This window comes from Stegostoma tigrinum, chromosome 21 (assembly GCF_030684315.1).
Source record: "Stegostoma tigrinum isolate sSteTig4 chromosome 21, sSteTig4.hap1, whole genome shotgun sequence".
Lineage (NCBI taxonomy): Eukaryota > Metazoa > Chordata > Chondrichthyes > Orectolobiformes > Stegostomatidae > Stegostoma > Stegostoma tigrinum.
In genome coordinates this window covers 37,930,170-37,947,050 of record NC_081374.1, presented here as the reverse complement: position 1 = coordinate 37,947,050, position 16,881 = coordinate 37,930,170, and the positions used below count along the sequence as shown (strand labels likewise).

At 40.6% G+C, this 16,881-nt stretch overlaps 1 protein-coding gene across 4 annotated transcripts in view; it reads left to right on the top strand.

Annotated features, from left to right (window-relative positions):
- Positions 1 to 16,881, top strand: part of LOC125462739 (ankyrin repeat and SAM domain-containing protein 1A-like) — a 334,971-nt gene that overhangs the window by 77,480 nt on the left and 240,610 nt on the right. For all 4 annotated transcript variants that reach the window (XR_009447014.1, XR_009447015.1, XM_059653455.1 and 1 more), the window contains exons 2-4: positions 7,525 to 7,605; positions 10,020 to 10,176; positions 16,464 to 16,526. Coding sequence is in view for 2 of the 4 variants with exons in the window: in XM_059653455.1 (XP_059509438.1) it covers positions 7,525 to 7,605; positions 10,020 to 10,176; positions 16,464 to 16,526 (301 nt within the window). In the remaining 2 variants the exon portion in view is untranslated. The remainder of the gene's footprint in view (positions 1 to 7,524; positions 7,606 to 10,019; positions 10,177 to 16,463; positions 16,527 to 16,881) is intronic.

The window sequence follows — 16,881 nt, the reverse complement described above, 5'->3', positions numbered from 1 at the left end:
GAAAGGCTAAGGCTGGAGCTCGAAAGCTAAGAGGAAGCATGAGGAAAGGATGGTAGGCTGTGCTAAAACAAATAGGAAAAGATTAATGAAGGATAGAGGTACTAAAAAGGAACAAACAGTAAGCTGCCCACTGAAGCAAAAGATATGGCATTGGTACTAAGCAAGTACTTGGCTTTTGACTTTACTAAATTAGGAAGAGTTGACACTGTTGAAAATGTGGGTGTTGAGGAACTGAACAGTATAATAATAGGTAAAAGAGGCGCTAAAAAGACTGGCAGCTTTCCAGGTAGTGAAGTCGCCGTGACTGGCTGGAATGCATCCTAGATTGCTGACAGTTAAGTGAGCAAAGTGGCTGTTGACCAGCATTTCCAGGCCTGTCTGAAGACAGCATTAGTCCCAGGTGACTGGACGATTGCAAATGTGACACTTAAATTAGAAAGGGGCAAAGGATAACCCATGAAACTGCAAACCTGTCAGCTTGATGTCAGAGGTAGGAAAACTGGAGGCCATAATATAGGCTAAGGTAAATATACACCTAAAGGAAAAATAAGTTGACAGAATTCTGAAGAAGGGTCTGGGCCTGAAACGTCAGCCTTCCTGCTCTTCTGCTTGGCCTGCTGTGTTCATCCAGCTCTACACCTTGTTATCTAAGTTGACAGTCAACATAGCTTAATCAAAGGCAGGTCACTCTCAATTTTGATTGCCACTCCAAACAATTCATAGACAGTGAATGAGGATAGTGCAGGGATTTGGTATATGTGGACTTCAGGTATTTATTTAACACAGTGCCATGTGGCAGGTTGGTTAGGAAATTAGTAATATTTAGAATTAATGGTTCCTTGGCAGTGTGGATTAGAATTCGGCTAAAAGATAGGAAAGAGGGCAGGTGTGGATGGGCTTTTTTTTTTGGAATGGTTTAAAGTAGTATTCCCTAGGCACCAGTGTTGGAACTCTGGCTGCTTCTGATTTTTATTTGTTGAAGGCAAAATCTCTAAATTTGCAGACAATGGTGAATTGTGAGGATGATGCTGAATGACTTCAGATGGACATTGACAAGTTGGCTAATTGGGCAGGCACCTTGCAGATGAATTTAATGCCAATGTGAGGTAATGCATTTTGGTAGAAGAAACATGGAGAGACAATGCAAACTGAATGCTACAACTTTGAGGGAAGTACAATAGCAAAGGGACCTCTGGGTTCGTGTGCATAATTCTCTGAAGGTGTCCAGACAAGTTGTTAAGGCTTTGTAGGTTCCTTGGGTTTAAAAATAGAGCATAGATGATAAAAGGAAGAAACTGATGCAATATATCTACAAATCATTGGTCAGACCATATTTGCAGTAGTGTGTTCAGTTCTGGGTGCCTTATTTCAGGAAGGATGTTGAATGCTTGGAGAGTGTGCGACAGAGATTTACTGGAATGGTGCCAGGAATGAGGGATTTTAGATATAAGGCAAGATTAGAATAATGGTGCTTATTTTCCTTGGAGCACTGAAGATTAAGAGGTGACCTTATTGAGGTGCTCAATATGAACAATTTTGACAGGCTAATGTGTATTCTGTTGTCACTAGTTGGCATATCAGTAACTTGGGGTCACAATTTTAGACTAGTGAACAAGAGAGCTAGGAGTGAGATGAGGATAAACTGCTTTACTCAGAATTGTTAGGATTTAAAATGCGCTGTTTGGAAAAGTAGTGTCCGACACTGTACAAGGTTTGAAAAGAGAGCTGGATAGATATTTGAAAGCAATTAATATAGAGGGCTATGGGAGTGAGGCTTGAGAATGGGACTAGCTGGATAGCTCTTTCAAAGAACTGGCAAAGGCACTGGGTGGAACGGCCTTCCTCTGTACTGTAAAACTCCATGATCCTATCCTTCTATCTAACTTTTCAATCTCTTAGAATTTTAAAAATGCGCTCCAGTTTCTCTTACTGACATGGATATCTTCTCGTTTGCTGCATGTATTTCATCTGCCCTGTTATCCATTCACTAAGACTGTCAAAATCTTCGTGAAACCACTTTTCATCTTCCTAACAACACACATTCCCCACTTCAAATTTGCAAATGATGCCAAATTGAAATACAGCCAACTTTATTTTAACTGACACATTATGAATCGGCATTTCGATAAGCAGCAAAGGTTACTGTGATGTCCAAATAGTCGTTTGAGGATGTGAGTGAGAAGGCTGTTCTGCTAAGCTTTATTTGAGGCGATGCTATGTTAAGTGATTTATGCTGTTAATGAAGTATAACAGTGACACCCCCTGCATTACATTTTAGATCAGTTAATGTGTTTTTTTGGATCAAGAGGTCCACACAGTTAATCAAATATCAAGACATTAATTAATGAGTACACTCCTGGTCCCACAGGTGCCAGTTAATAAAATGCTCTGTTACATTTGGACACCAGCTTTAAATTAAGCACAACTGGGGCTCTGGACTGGTCCTTAATATCCTGTTAGTTAGAGCCTGCCAATTTGAAAGTGACTCATTTACTCCAGCTGCTTTGTGTCTGCTCTCCAAGCATTAATCCATGCTGATACATTACATCCTATTGTATGTGTTTTAGTGTAATGTTTCTAACCAACTTCCTCTGGGGGACAAGTGGTCTAAAATTCAGGCATTTGCACAAAGCCCATTGGCAATCCTTTATCAATTTTGTTAGTAACATCTTCAGAAAAACCTCTTTGTCAAATTCCCATTCACAAATCCATGCTGTCTCCAGTTGAAGCATTACCAACCAGACGCCTGTTTATCCCATTCTTCAGAACGGATTCTAACATTTTTCGTACTGTTGATGGAAAGTGCATGTGTCTGTGGTTCAAAAACAAAAAGAAATTGCAGGAAAACGAGTCAGGTACTCAGCAAAAAGGAATCACTAATTTATTACGGGTCATTAGATTGCAGCGATGAATAAGCAGTTCGACTAGATTAAGTAAACACTACAAATGCAAACTCGGTCCCCTTTCTAAACTCTTGCACGTGCCCTCACCCCCACGCCCACACCCTCCCTCTTTCTGTCACATGTGATCAACATAAACAGGAAAAAATGCATGTGCAGAGGGAAAGCAGTTCCTGTCTTTTTTTTCAAAAGATCTGTTGGGTTGATTCTGCTGATTCAAATATTTCTGTATGACTTTGCTTTATCTGAAAGCATCAACTGGTTTGCAAGATAAAGAATGGCTGTTTCACTCCTGAAAGGTTTCTGACTTATCCAATTTAAAGCTTAAACGTACAGCAACTCGTCAAGGAGTGATGAGCTGGTTTTCTTCAGATTTAAAGTAGCTTGCTGGGGGGGGTACAAAAAGAGCTTTTCAGCTGCTGCAGACCTGTTGGTCTTTTGGCTTGACTCATTTCTCTCTGTCTTGTTCATAGTTCAAGCTGTTCAGCCACCTGACAACCAATCACCTTGTTGGCAGGCAAGGGATCTTTGATAATGGGAACTGCAGATGCTGGAGAATTCCAAGATAATAAAATGTGAGGCTGGATGAACACAGCAGGCCAAGCAGCATCTCAGGAGCACAAAAGCTGACGTTTCGGGCCTAGACCCTTCATCAGAGAGGGGGATGGGGAGAGGGAACTGAAATAAATAGGGAGAGAGGGGGAGGCGGACCAAAGATGGAGAGAAAAGAAGATAGGTGGAGAGAGTACAGGTGGAGAGGTAGGGAGGGGATAGGTCAGTCCAGGGAAGACGGACAGGTCAAGGAGGTGGGATGAGGTTAGTAGGTAGATGGGGGTGTGGCTTGGGGTGGGAGGAAGGGATGGGTGAGAGGAAGAACCGGTTAGGGAGGCAGAGACAGGTTGGACTGGTTTTGGGATGCAGTGGGTGGGGGGGGGGGGGAAGAGCTGGGCTGGTTGTGTGGTGCAGTGGGGGGAGGGGACGAACTGGGCTGGTTTAGAGATGCATTAGGGGAAGGGGAGATTTTGAAACTGGTGAAGTCCACGTGGATACCATTAGGCTGCAGGGTTCCCAGGCGGAATATGAGTTGCTGTTGCTGCAACCTTCGGGTGGCATCATTGTGGCACTGCAGGAGGCCCATGATGGACATATCATCTAGAGAATGGGAGGGGGAGTGGAAATGGTTTGCGACTGGGAGGTGCAGTTGTTTGTTGCAAACTGAGCGGAGGTGTTCTGCAAAGCGGTCTCCAAGCCTCCGCTTGGTTTCCCCCATGTAGAGGAAGCCACACCGGGTACAGTGGATGCAGTATACCACATTGGAAGATGTGCAGGTGAACATCTGCTTAATGTGGAATGTCATCTTGGGGCCTGGGTTAGGGGTGTGGGAGGAGTTCCACTCCCGCACATCCCAGATGTCCAAGTTCTTCAACGACCGCAACTTCCCCCCACAGTGATCGAGAACGCCCTTGACTGCGTCTCCCGTACTTCCCGCAACACATCCCTCACACACCCCGCCCCCGCCACAACCGCCCAAAGAGGATCCCCCTCGTTGTCACACACCACCCTACCAACCTCCGGATATAACGCATCATCCTCCGACACTTCCGCCATTTCCAATCCGACCCCACCACCCAAGACATTTTTCCATCCCCACCCCTGTCTGCTTTCCGGAGAGACCACTCTCTCCGTGACTCCCTTGTTCGCTCCACACTGCCCTCCAACCCCACCACACCCGGCACCTTCCCCTGCAACCGCAGGAAATGCTACACTTGCCCCCACACCTCCTCCCTCACTACTATCCCAGGCCCCAAGATGACATTCCACATTAAGCAGAGGTTCACCTGCACATCTGCCAATGTGGTATACCGCATCCACTGTACCCGGTGTGGCTTCCTCTACATGGGGGAAACTAAGCGGAGGCTTGGGGACCGCTTTGCAGAACACCTCCGCTCAGTTTGCAACAAACAACTGCACCTCCCAGTCGCAAACCATTTCCACTCCCCCTCCCATTCTCTAGATGACATGTCCATCATGGGCCTCCTGCAGTGCCACAATGATGCCACCCGAAGGTTGCAGCAACAGCAACTCATATTCCGCCTGGGAACCCTGCAGCCTAATGGTATCCACGTGGACTTCACCAGTTTCAAAATCTCCCCTTCCCCTACTGCATCCCTAAACCAGCCCAGTTCGTCCCGTCCCCCCACTGCACCACTCAACCAGCTCAGCTCTCCTCCACCCCCCCCCACCCACTGCATCCCAAAACCAGTCCAACCTGTCTCTGCCTCCCTAACCGGTTCTTCCTCTCACCCATCCCTTCCTCCCACCCCAAGCCGCACCCGCATCTACCTACTAACCTCATCCCACCTCCTTGACCTGTCCGTCTTCCCTGGACTGACCTATCCCCTCCCTACCTCCCCAGCTGTACTCTCCACCTATCTTCTTTTCTCTCCATCTTCGGTCCGCCTCCCCCCCTCTCCCTATTTATTCCAGTTCCCTCTCCCCATCCCCCTCTCTGATGAAGTGTCTAGACCCGAAACGTCGGCTTTTGTGCTCCTGAGATGCTGCTTGGCCTGCTGTGTTCATCCAGCCTCTCATTTTATTATCAGGGATCTTTGATAGTTGGTCCTGTGTCAATAAGCCAATCAGCTTCACATCTAAATATCATCCTGAGGATGATGACTTCAGCTTGTACAAGGGGGCCAAGCTACAAATTGAGGAGTGATAGATTTAAGACAGATGTCAGAGGTAGGTTGTTTACTCGGAGGGTGGTAAGGGCGTGGAACGCCCTGCCTGCCAATGTAGTTAACTCAGCCACATTAGGGGCATTTAAACAGTCCTTGGATAAGCATATGGATGATGATGATGGGATTGTGTGGTGGGGGCTTAGATTAGTTCACAGGTCGGCGTAACAGTAAGGGCCGAAGGGCCTGTTCTGCGCTGTATTGTTCTATGTTCTACAACCCCTCAGTTCCAGATTGTCAGCATGTTGCTGGAATCTGCTGCTAGACAGACAGAGTTCACAAAGGTATCAACCTTTTAAATTTCAAAACATGCAGAAAATCTGCATCCTTTATTGTGAATCCCAAGGTTTCAAAACAGTTCTCAGTTAAGTCCACCGCTTTAAAAAGCACTAAAGTAACAAGACACAGTCTTTACACGTTCAGTTAGTTAGTCCAAACTTTGATCCAGTGCATCAGCCTCTTTTTCCCTTCAAAAAAAACTCCAGAAAACACACCCCTGACACTTTTTGCTGTCCCCTGTAGCTTAATGCTTAACAATGTTGTGAAGTTTTAGGAGGTTAAAAATATTCTATGGAAATGAAATTTGTGTGTCCTGAACTTAGTTTTGTGTGTCCTGAACTTAGTTTTGTGTGTCCTGAACTTAGTTTTGTGTGTCCTGAACTTAGTTTTGTGTGTCCTGAACTTAGTTTTGTGTGTCCTGAACTTAGTTTTGTGTGTCCTGAACTTAGTTTTGTGTGTCCTGAACTTAGTTTTGTGTGTCCTGAACTTAGTTTTGTGTGTCCTGAACTTAGTTTTGTGTTTATTTAATTCTCCTCATTGTACAGCATTTGAAGATCTAGAATATTTGAAATGACGACAGATTATCTCTTAATGAACAAATCAAAATCCGAAGAAATACTCTTTCAGTGTAACAGTCGTTGTCAAGTTAGTGGGCAAAATATTCTTCATGGAGACCTGCCTTTTTCCTGTGTATAGCTACATAGTGCCGTTATTTATATGAGGAATAGTCTGGTCAACCTCAAATGCTGACAGGCAGTTTTTTTCCTTTCCCAGCATGTAAATCTGCAGAATTATAGAATAGATAGATAGAACATTACAACACAATACAGGCCCTTCGGCTCTCGATGTTGTGCCGACCTGTCGTGCCGATCTCAAGCCCATCTAACCTACACTGTTCCATGTATGTCCATATGCTTATCCAACGACGCCTTAAATGTACCTAAAGTTGGCGAATCTACTACTGTTGCAGGCAAAGCGTTCCATTCCCTTACTATTCTCTGAGTAAAGAAACTACCTCTGACATCCGTCCTATATCTTTCACCCCTCAATTTAAAGCTATGCCCCCTCGTGCTTGCCGTCACCATCCTAGGAAAAAGGCTCTCCCTATCCACCCTATCTAACCCTCTGATTATTTTGTGTTTCAATTAAGTCACCTCTCAACCTTCCTTCTTCTCTCTAATGAAAACAGCCTCAAGTCCCTCAGCCTTTCGTCGTAAGACCTTCCCTCCATACCAGGCAACATCCTAGTAAATCTCCTCTGCACCCTTTCCAAAGCTTCCACATCCTTCTTATAATGCGGTGACCAGAACTGTACGCAATACTCCAAGTCCAGCCGCACTAGAGTTTTGTACAGCTGTAGCATAACCTCTTGGTTCCGGAACTCGATCCCTCTATGAATAAAAGCTAAAACACTGTATGCCTTCTTAACAGCCCTGTCAACCTGGGTGTCAACTTTCAAGGATCTGTGTACATGGACACTATTTATGGTAGATTTTTTAAAATCAGTTTGGTCTTTTGGGAACGCTATTTTGAGCATTGTCTTATTTTAGGGGAGAGAGTCAGAATAATATTTTAGAAAATATTAACTGCTCTTTTCTATTTTACAGCATTTGGAGAGGGCCAAATGTTAACTGTGTTGACACCTCAGGTTACACTCCACTGCACCATGCTGCTCTTAATGGACAAAGGTAAGTGAGATGCTTGTAGACAAAATATTTGATTTCACTGGAGTGGCAACCTGTTGTGTTAAGCCGAAACTTGCACTTGTGTTTTCTTTGAAATTGTGATGATTTAGGACCTGAGAAATTCTTGGCAGTAAAGGAGGTGAGGAATTTAGGTGTCTGTTTGCATTCCACTGAAAATGAGCCAAAATAAATAAAGGTTAATGTAATTTTGTCTTTTTATCTCAAGCATGTTGGAATACATTTGCAACAAGTCTTGCTCAGACCCCATCTGGAGGTTGGTGTTTCACTTTTTAGACAAAAAAAATGAAAATATAAAAACAAGAAGTATTGCTAACATTTATATTAGACCACATCTTTAGAGAGAAAAGTTGACATTTAAGTTTGTTGATCTTTCATCAAAACTTAGCAGAATATCTGGAAAGATATGTTAACCTTCAAGGGTAAGTTGTGCAGATTCACTAGAATGCTGTTGGGTTTTAAATAGTTAAATTACAAAGGCTGGTTGAGTAATTTTGGTTTGTATTCTCCAGCACAAAGGATCTTGGGGTATAATGAATTGAGGGATGACATACGTGAGTTCTTTAAAATTGAAGATGCGTTTGAGAGATTACATAGGATACACTCTTTTCCTCTTGAATAAAGGGAAAAATCATACTATACTATCGTTTTTGAATGCTTGAATAGATATATAGAGGAACAAGGAATGACAAGAAGAGGAAATTACTGATTATGGGAGCATTGAATAAAGTAGCTGAGAAGCGAATGAAATAGTGTGATCATCTATGGAAGGGGGAAGAAATGTGATGGTGAGTGATGAAGGCAGAACTGCCAAGAAATACAAAAAGAGGAAGACCCAAGACCAGTTGTCTTTTGCCATTACATCTTGACTCGATTGAAAGAGGAATGTATGACTGATCAGGGAGTGAGGAAAAGGATGATCAACCAGCAATTTGGCAATCGTGAGTGCAGTGGGCAAGCTGAAAGATGAACTGAAATGAGAGATTTATTTCCTCTCCAAATGATGATTTGAAATCTGGAGTTTGTTTATTCAGGAAGCCATGGATGCTGGATCAGTTGGAATTCTTAAGAGTATGGTTGCTTGCAAGAAAATTTGAGCTGAAGTAAAGATCAGTTGTGATCTAATCAAATGGTGGGATTGAGGGATTACGTTGCCTGCCTTTGCCTTGTATGCCAACTTGGATGATTTGGATTATTACAAATGTTTGAGACCCAGGAGATGCATTGCAGATTACAGAAGGGAGGCCATTTAGTCAGTCATGTCTACACTGGCTCTCTGAAGGAGCAATGAAGTTAGTACTATTACCTGATATTCTCCCTATAGTCCTTTTTGATGTGATTTTTAGATAATAATCCAGTTCTCTCATGAATGCTTGGACTGAACTTGCCTCCATGCCACCCACGTGTGCATTCAGATCCTGAAGTACTCTGTCCAGACCCCTCCTGATTTTTGTGTATCTTTTTATCTGATGCACACTCAATCTATGTATCTGAAGTTTCACAATTCTGGCACCTTTGCGATTTAATCTTTTCTCCGCCCTCTTTAAGGCCTTCATGTCTTTCCTAAAGAGTGGCGTGCAGAACTGGATACTACCTCATTTTATGCTGAAACAGCATTTCCATTCAAGTTTAGCGTAACCTCATTTCATTTGTTATAAATGCATCTATTAAGAAAGCTCAGAATGCTCTGTGTATTAACTGCCCTGTTAACCTATCTGGCCATTAGTGACTTCTGCAAAACACACCCAGGATCCTCTGCTCCTGTGATAACAAAGTGTGAGGCTGGATGAACACAGCAGGCCAAGCAGCATCTTAGGAGCACAGAAGTTGATGTTTCGGGCCTAGACCCTTCATCAGAGAGCCTCTCTGAAGGATCTAGGCCCAAAACGTCAGCTTGTGTGCTCCTAAAATGCTGTTTGCCTGCTGTCTTCATCCAGCTTCACACTTTTTTTAATCTTGGATTCTCCAGCATCTGCAGTTCCCATTATCTCCTCTGCTCCTGTACTCTGTTTATTGTTACACACTTCATATTATCTGTCCAAGTTCTTCCCACCAAAATGAATCCTGTCTCAATTCTGATAGATTTTAACAGGTCTTACTCTGAGATTTTTTTTTTGTTTTACCTCCTGAGTACAATCTAGTCATGGTTAACAATTTCTCCCACGTTTTTGTCAGTGGTCAATGCATGCTATTTGGTGTCAATAAAAATAAATTGCTTGAAGCTTGACATATTCTTAACAGAAGTTACTTTGGACTGTGCAGCAAATGTTTAATTATTGTGCTTTAAAAATATTTGTAAACCAGGCACTTGGTAATGATTTACATGATTTCAATAAGTACTAGAAAATTTCATAGCATGTCTTAAACAAAAATAGTTAGGTGTCTACTTTTGTTCATAGGGAAGTTGTTGAAATGCTACTGAAGAATGAAGCTTCCACTAACATCGCAGATAACAAGGGGTGTTATCCACTTCATCTTGCTGCTTGGAAAGGAGATTCACACATAGTCAGGCTTCTTATTCATCAAGGACCATCCCATGCAAAAGTCAATGAACAGGTCTGAAGTCTTAGGATTTGTGAAAAATAATGTTGGAGGCTATGTATTTAATATCTCTTGATAGAATACTTCTTAATTTCACACTTGATTTTGTTGCTATTCAGGCACTATCAAAAGCTCCAGAAAGTGGTGGGGACCAAAAAATTAGTTTTTTTTTGAGGATTTATTTTGTATGGCTTAAGCGGGTCTATCCAGTTTTCCAGAGGCTGTGAGATACTGGGTTGACGTTAATTTCTTGCAGGGAGGTTTTACAGTAATTGTGGCACCAGTAATCAAATCTGAACTGTCTCCTGATTCCCTTTGTGTAAAAAATCTGCTTTAGTGCTTTTACTAAAGGGTTCTCCTGTTTTTTGGACTGAATCATGTCTTTGATACACTTGATAAAAATCTCTTGGATATAGGTGTATCCTGAGCAATATTCAACCCACTATTCCTAGTTGATGATAAACCATGTGCATAGACATAATGATTCTAATAAGTAATAACAGAAGCACCGTTCAATGGCAGCTAATGTTTCCCCAAACTGCCCCATGGTGCAGTTGTCTGAACTTGGTACCAATAAAAATGTGAAGTTGCCACTGAAGGTTGTACCAGAGCTGTCAACCATCTTTTTTTGTGACATGTTTTGACACACTTGTAGCAATTTAGAGCAACAAAAACATGGCTACTTTAAGAAAGAAATAAAAATATACTGGTCTCAAAATGTGTTGTTTTCAATCTTAAGGTTGTGATGTGCACAGTGAATGACTTAAACACTATATTTTCCTTCGGAATTGGAAGAAACACAACGACGTTGACAACTTCAACTTTTGACGTGAAGTATTTCCAAGTACACCCAGTGTCAAGGAATTTGTTTTAAAATAGCTTTAGATGAATGTTTTCCACTGTGCCAGTTTATCCCCCATATTACTTGGTATATAGCTGAAAACTACCAGTACTGAATTTTCCCAGAACACAAGTTTAAAAAATGCTGTAAATACTTGACGGGTCAGGTAGTAACTGGAGAGAGAAACTGACAGCCTGAAATATTACCTGAAAATAATTATAATCTCAATGTTTGGATGCCATGAAGAATAATTCCAGATGTGTTTTCCTTCAAGGTATTAAACTTTGTGGTGACTCATGCCACTGCTGTTTTGCTTTAATTATTGAATACACCAAAATTATTTGGCTCAAAATGGCTTGATTGACTTCATTTTTCTGGTTTGAAATTTGAGCTACAAATTAGAAAATAAGTTTATTTACATATAATGGTAGTGATTTTTGTGTATTTCCCATTAGGGCAGTGGACTTGAATTGAATATTTGTAGGGTGAAAATGATTGTTTCTGTTGTGTTTAATATGCCCACGTACTGGTCTTGAAATTGTGACAATAAAATGAAGAACTGCAGATGTGGAGAGCTTAAACTAAAACAGAAATTGCTGGAGAAACTGTCTGACACATCTGTAGGAAGTAGGCAGAGTTAATGTTTTGAGTCCAGTGATGATTCTTCAGAACTCATAACTGATGATGAGTCACTGGGCTTGAAACAGTAACTGTGTTTTCTTCCCATGGATGCTGTCTGACTCACTTCTCCAGCAACTTCTGTTTTTGGTTCAAATCGCTATATATCATGTGGAGACTGAGAAATATAGACATACAGTTTGCTTTTTTACAAATATTGCAGACTGATATGGACAGACAATGGCACTTGGTATTCACAGTGCATTTAAATTGAGTCCAGCACAACATTTTTAGAAGTTAGCAGCTTAGTTTTCTTTTTGCATGTCATAGAGTGCTGATTCTGGGAATGTGGAATATTTTTCCACAATGCCTACCCTTTGATAACATGAAGATTGCTATCAGGTATTATAAACTTCCTTGCATCTATCTAATCAGTGTACCTGACCCCTTAACTCTGTTGGGCACCCCTAAGCATACTATATCAGTGTGAATTCTTCCTAGACTCTATTAAATGGAGAGATAATCAGAATCATCAAACATTACATCACTTTCTATTTCTAGATATCTAATTTTTAAAAGCAAATTAAATTCACACAAATTCAGGTGTTCATCAGTTCAACATTAAAATGATAATGAATTTATATATTCTGAATCATATTAAGGATTGAAATTGAGGAACATTCGCCATCGACATTTGGCGATGTTAAATTTGAATTTAGCCACATACCCCAAAAAAGTACTTGCATGATAGCAGCAGAAGTTTTAATTATAACTTGAATTATTTGCTTTTGATGCATTATGTGTAAAATATGCAGTTAAATTGTGTGTAGCTCATATGAGATGAGGTAAATATAATAATAGTATTAATCCCGGAGTAGTTTTATAACCAAATATAAGGTTTTCTTGAGTTTTAAAAACGTGTATAAATACTTTAAGAAGCGGGAAATAATGCTAAATTGACGATTAAATTTCATCTTTTTCCTATTGCTTACTCAAAGGATTGCAGATGATTGCACTGGGACACTTGACAAAAATTATCTCTGCAATTACATTTTGCTATTAAACAGGTTTTACTGAAGTCAGGCTTATGTAGCAATCTGTCCTTTAGTACTTGATAATGATTTAAAAATCAATTTTTAGTTTTGTTGAAAGGCAAAACAGAGTCCTCCTGTTCCACATTATTATTTAAAAATTATACTATCTATTCTTCCATTTACCCTCTCCTCAATCCCGCACATGTTCTGGATATTGTCTCAGTATTAGACTTTTACCAAACTAGATTTCATTCTGAATGCAATCATTCAGTTACAGTCTTCCACAGATGGTTTTCAATGCTCCCATTAGTTAGTGCTGTTTCACCTGACAACGAACCTGCTCTCGGTTTCTTAACTCAGAACATAAATCTTAAGTACAAGTGTTAAGATTATTTGTGCAATTGAAAAATTAAGATGTGAAGTTTCAGAAAAGTTAGAAATATTAGAAGCGCATCAGTTGCACTTTGAGAATATCTGAGGAAGAAAATTTGTAGAAGCTGGAAATTTGTAATGGCAAAAGTCCGTTGGTAAATTGAATTACCGTACTGTTCGAATGATTTTCTAAGTTTAACAATTGGTTGAAAGTGATTTTTTTTGACATTGTGGAAAAACAAGTCAATAGAGAGTTTTGAGAAGATTTGTAGCTCAGGTTGAGGTTCTGGATGTGAGTTTGCTTGCTGAGCTGGAAGGTTAGTTTTCAGACGTTTCGTCACCGTTCTAGGTAACATCATCAGTGAGCCTCCGACGAAGTGCTAGTGTTATGTCCCGCTTTCTATTTATCTGGTTAGGTTTCCTTGGGTTGGTGATGTCATTTCCTGCATTGGTGATGTCATTTCCTGTTCTTTTTCTCAGGGGATGGTAGATTGGCTCCAAATCGGTATTTGTTGATGGAGTTCCGGTTGGAATGCCATGCTTCTAGGAATTCTCGTGCGTGTCTCTGTTTGGCTTGTCCTAGGATGGATGTGTTGTCCCAATCAAAGTGGTGTCCTCCGTCATCTGTATGTAAGGATACGAGTGATAGTGGGTCATGTCGTTTTGTGGCTAGTTGATGTTCACGTATTCTGGTGGCTAGCTTTCTGCCAGTTTGTCACAGTTCTTGCAAGGTATTTTGTAGATGACGTTTGTTTTCTGTATAGGGTCTTTTAAGTTCATTAGCTGCTGTTTTAGTGTGTTGGTGGGTTTGTGGGCGACCCTGATGCCAAGAGGTCTGAGTAGTCCGGCTGTCATTTCGGAAATGTCTTTGATGTAGGGGAGACTGGTTATGGTTTCTGAGCCCGTTTTGTCTGTTTGTTTGGGTTTATTGCTGAGGAATCGGTGGGCTGTGTTCACTTGAACAAACAGCTCTGCCAATCATCCAACCCAAACTTTGGATCCGCTACGTGGATGACACCTTTGTCATCACTAAACAAAACAAATTAGAGGAAACCCTCAAGACCATCAATAATACCCTTTACTGGCATAACATTCACAAGAGGAGGAAAACAACAACAAACTGCCATTCCTAGATGTCACAGGAGAGCAAACAGTCAATGGGGAACTTCAAACCAGCTTCTACAGGAAAACAACACATACGGACCAAATACTGAACTACAGGAGCAACCATCCCAACACCCACAAACGAAGCTGCATTAGAACATTATTCCAACGAGTCACCACACACTGCAGCACAGAGGAACTACGCAGAGCAGAGGAAAATCACCTATACAGCGTATTCAAAAAGAATGGGTACCCTATGAACACAGCCTGCCGATTCCTCAGCAATAAACCCAAACAAACAGACAAAATGGGCTCAGAAACCATAACCACTCTCCCCTACATCAAAGACATTTCCAAAATGACTGCCAGACTACTCGGACCTCTTGGCATCAGGGTAGCCCACAAACCCACCAACACACTAAAACAGCAGCTAATGCACTTAAAAAACCATATTCAGAAAACAAACCAAACAAACGTCATCTACAAAATACCTTGCAAGAACTGTGACAAACACTACATTGGACAAACTGGCAGAAAGCGAGCCACCAGGATACATGAACATCAACTAGCCACAAAACGACATGACCCACTATCACTCGTATCCTTACTTACAGATGAGGGAGGACACCACTTTGATTGGGACAACACATCCATCCTAGGACAAGCCAAACAGAGACATGCACGAGAATTCGTAGAAGCAAGGCATTCCAACCGGAACTCCATCAACAAACACATTGATTTGGAGCCAATCTACCATCCCCTGAGAAAAAGAACAGGAAATGACATCACCAACCCAAGGAAACCTAACCAGATAAATAGAAAGCGGGACAAAACACCAGCGCTTCGTCGGAGGCTCACTGATGATGTTACCTAGAATGGTGACGAAACGTCTGAAAACTAACCTTCCAGCTCAGCGGGCAAACTCACATCCAAAACAAGTCAATTTAGGGGAAAAATAATAGTTCCAAAGTTAGAGTTTGAGTGTTTGCTTCATCATAACTGGAATTATTCTTTCATATCTTGGTTAAAATTTAAAATTAGTAATATTATGCCTAAATTACTTAATGTTGGATAACAATTTCTGCAAACTGATTGCATCTCCAAAATATACCTTCGAATTCCATTTTTATAATGGCTTGTGTAGATTGCTAATTAAGATGTCTCATTGATCCAATGAGGCCTTTTTAATAAAAAGTACTATTCATCAAATACTAGGTTAATTTGATGCATTTCTAAAGATGTTAGACATCCTTTTAATGCAGGTTATTTTGTGAAAGTAGGAGAAAATGTAGGTTATTCAAGGATTTAAAAGTAGAGAAACAATTGTGCAGATAAGACAGTGGATATGCCTTCTCTTTCAAATACCTACTTTTCATTAATTTGTTTACATCTTTATCAGGTACGATGAAAACCATTTAAACAAAACCGCAGTGCTTGGCTGGCATTTTATGTAATAGTGCAGCATGCTAATTACTTTGCCACACCGAGTGCTGTGCATGCATGTAGTTTCGTACGTTAGTTGCTTTGTCTTCTGCATAAACATGCTCTTGCTACCTTGCTAATCAGACAACTGGGAGGGGAAGAAATCAGATGAACCCAATATATTTCGGGTCACATTCAAACCCCAGTTGGGATTTGTACCCTAATCTGCGAAACCAATCCAATTGGAAAAGCTTATGGTGTGTAAATTGATTTGGTTTAGTTTAGTTCTAGAAGTCTCCGCAATTTGTTTTTGAAAAATTGTTTATTTAGCAGCTTCTGAATCCTTTTAGGCATGGTAAACTTGCAAGCCCTTTTCTTTCAGTTGAGAATGTGGTCTTCTGTGTTTTAATACTGTTTGTTGAGGAAAAACAAGCTGCTTTTTTCATCTTGGGGATGTAAATTAGACACCTGAACAGCCATTTTATTTGTGGTTGCTTCATTTTAAAAAAAATTAAGATGCTTAATTCAAAAAATCACTATCCTGATGTAGTGGGCTTGCTCTTAAGCGTTGAAAATAAAATGCTGTTGTTAACATGGGAACAGGAATAGTACTGCTGATGACTTGAGTGCTCTTGGAACAATCTGTGGAGAAAAAGACTTTGTAACGTACTATACAAACGTTGATAACTTGTATATGTTCCTGGTTTTATATTTTTACTTTTGGTCCAACTATTAATCATATTTTTAAAGAAGTATTTTAAATGGAGTTTGCTTTAAGTGCTATTTAAATTCTTATTGATTTATCTGCAACTTTTTAAGTTGTCATTGCATTTTATCATAGTGCATTCATCTTTATTTTCTTCGAATATAATCTTATTTTATCATTTGCATTTTCTTTCCTTCCCTCATAGAATGCTATTGAGAGCAAAGACCTCAAAAAGTATGGCCCTTTTGACCCTTATATCAATGCCAAGGTGTGTTGCTGTTTCACATCTCCTTATTCTAATAACCCCACGTTCAGTTGAATTTTCCTGTCATCTGTGTTACTGTCTCTGTTTTATGCATGGTATTTTTTGGTTACATTAATGTCCTATTTGTTGTTGGCTTGCGTTTGAAACAATTCTAGGACTTGTTGTTTAAGATTACAAATGTATTTACAGAGGCCACTGATCTGCAATAATGAAAATTTAGATTACTTGGATGATCATGGACTTATTTCAGTTTGAATGCAAATGCCACCCATTATTCTACAAATAGTGGATTATTGTCACAGCAACTATGGAGATGAGCCTGCATACACTAACTGACTAATGTAACATGCTATGTCAA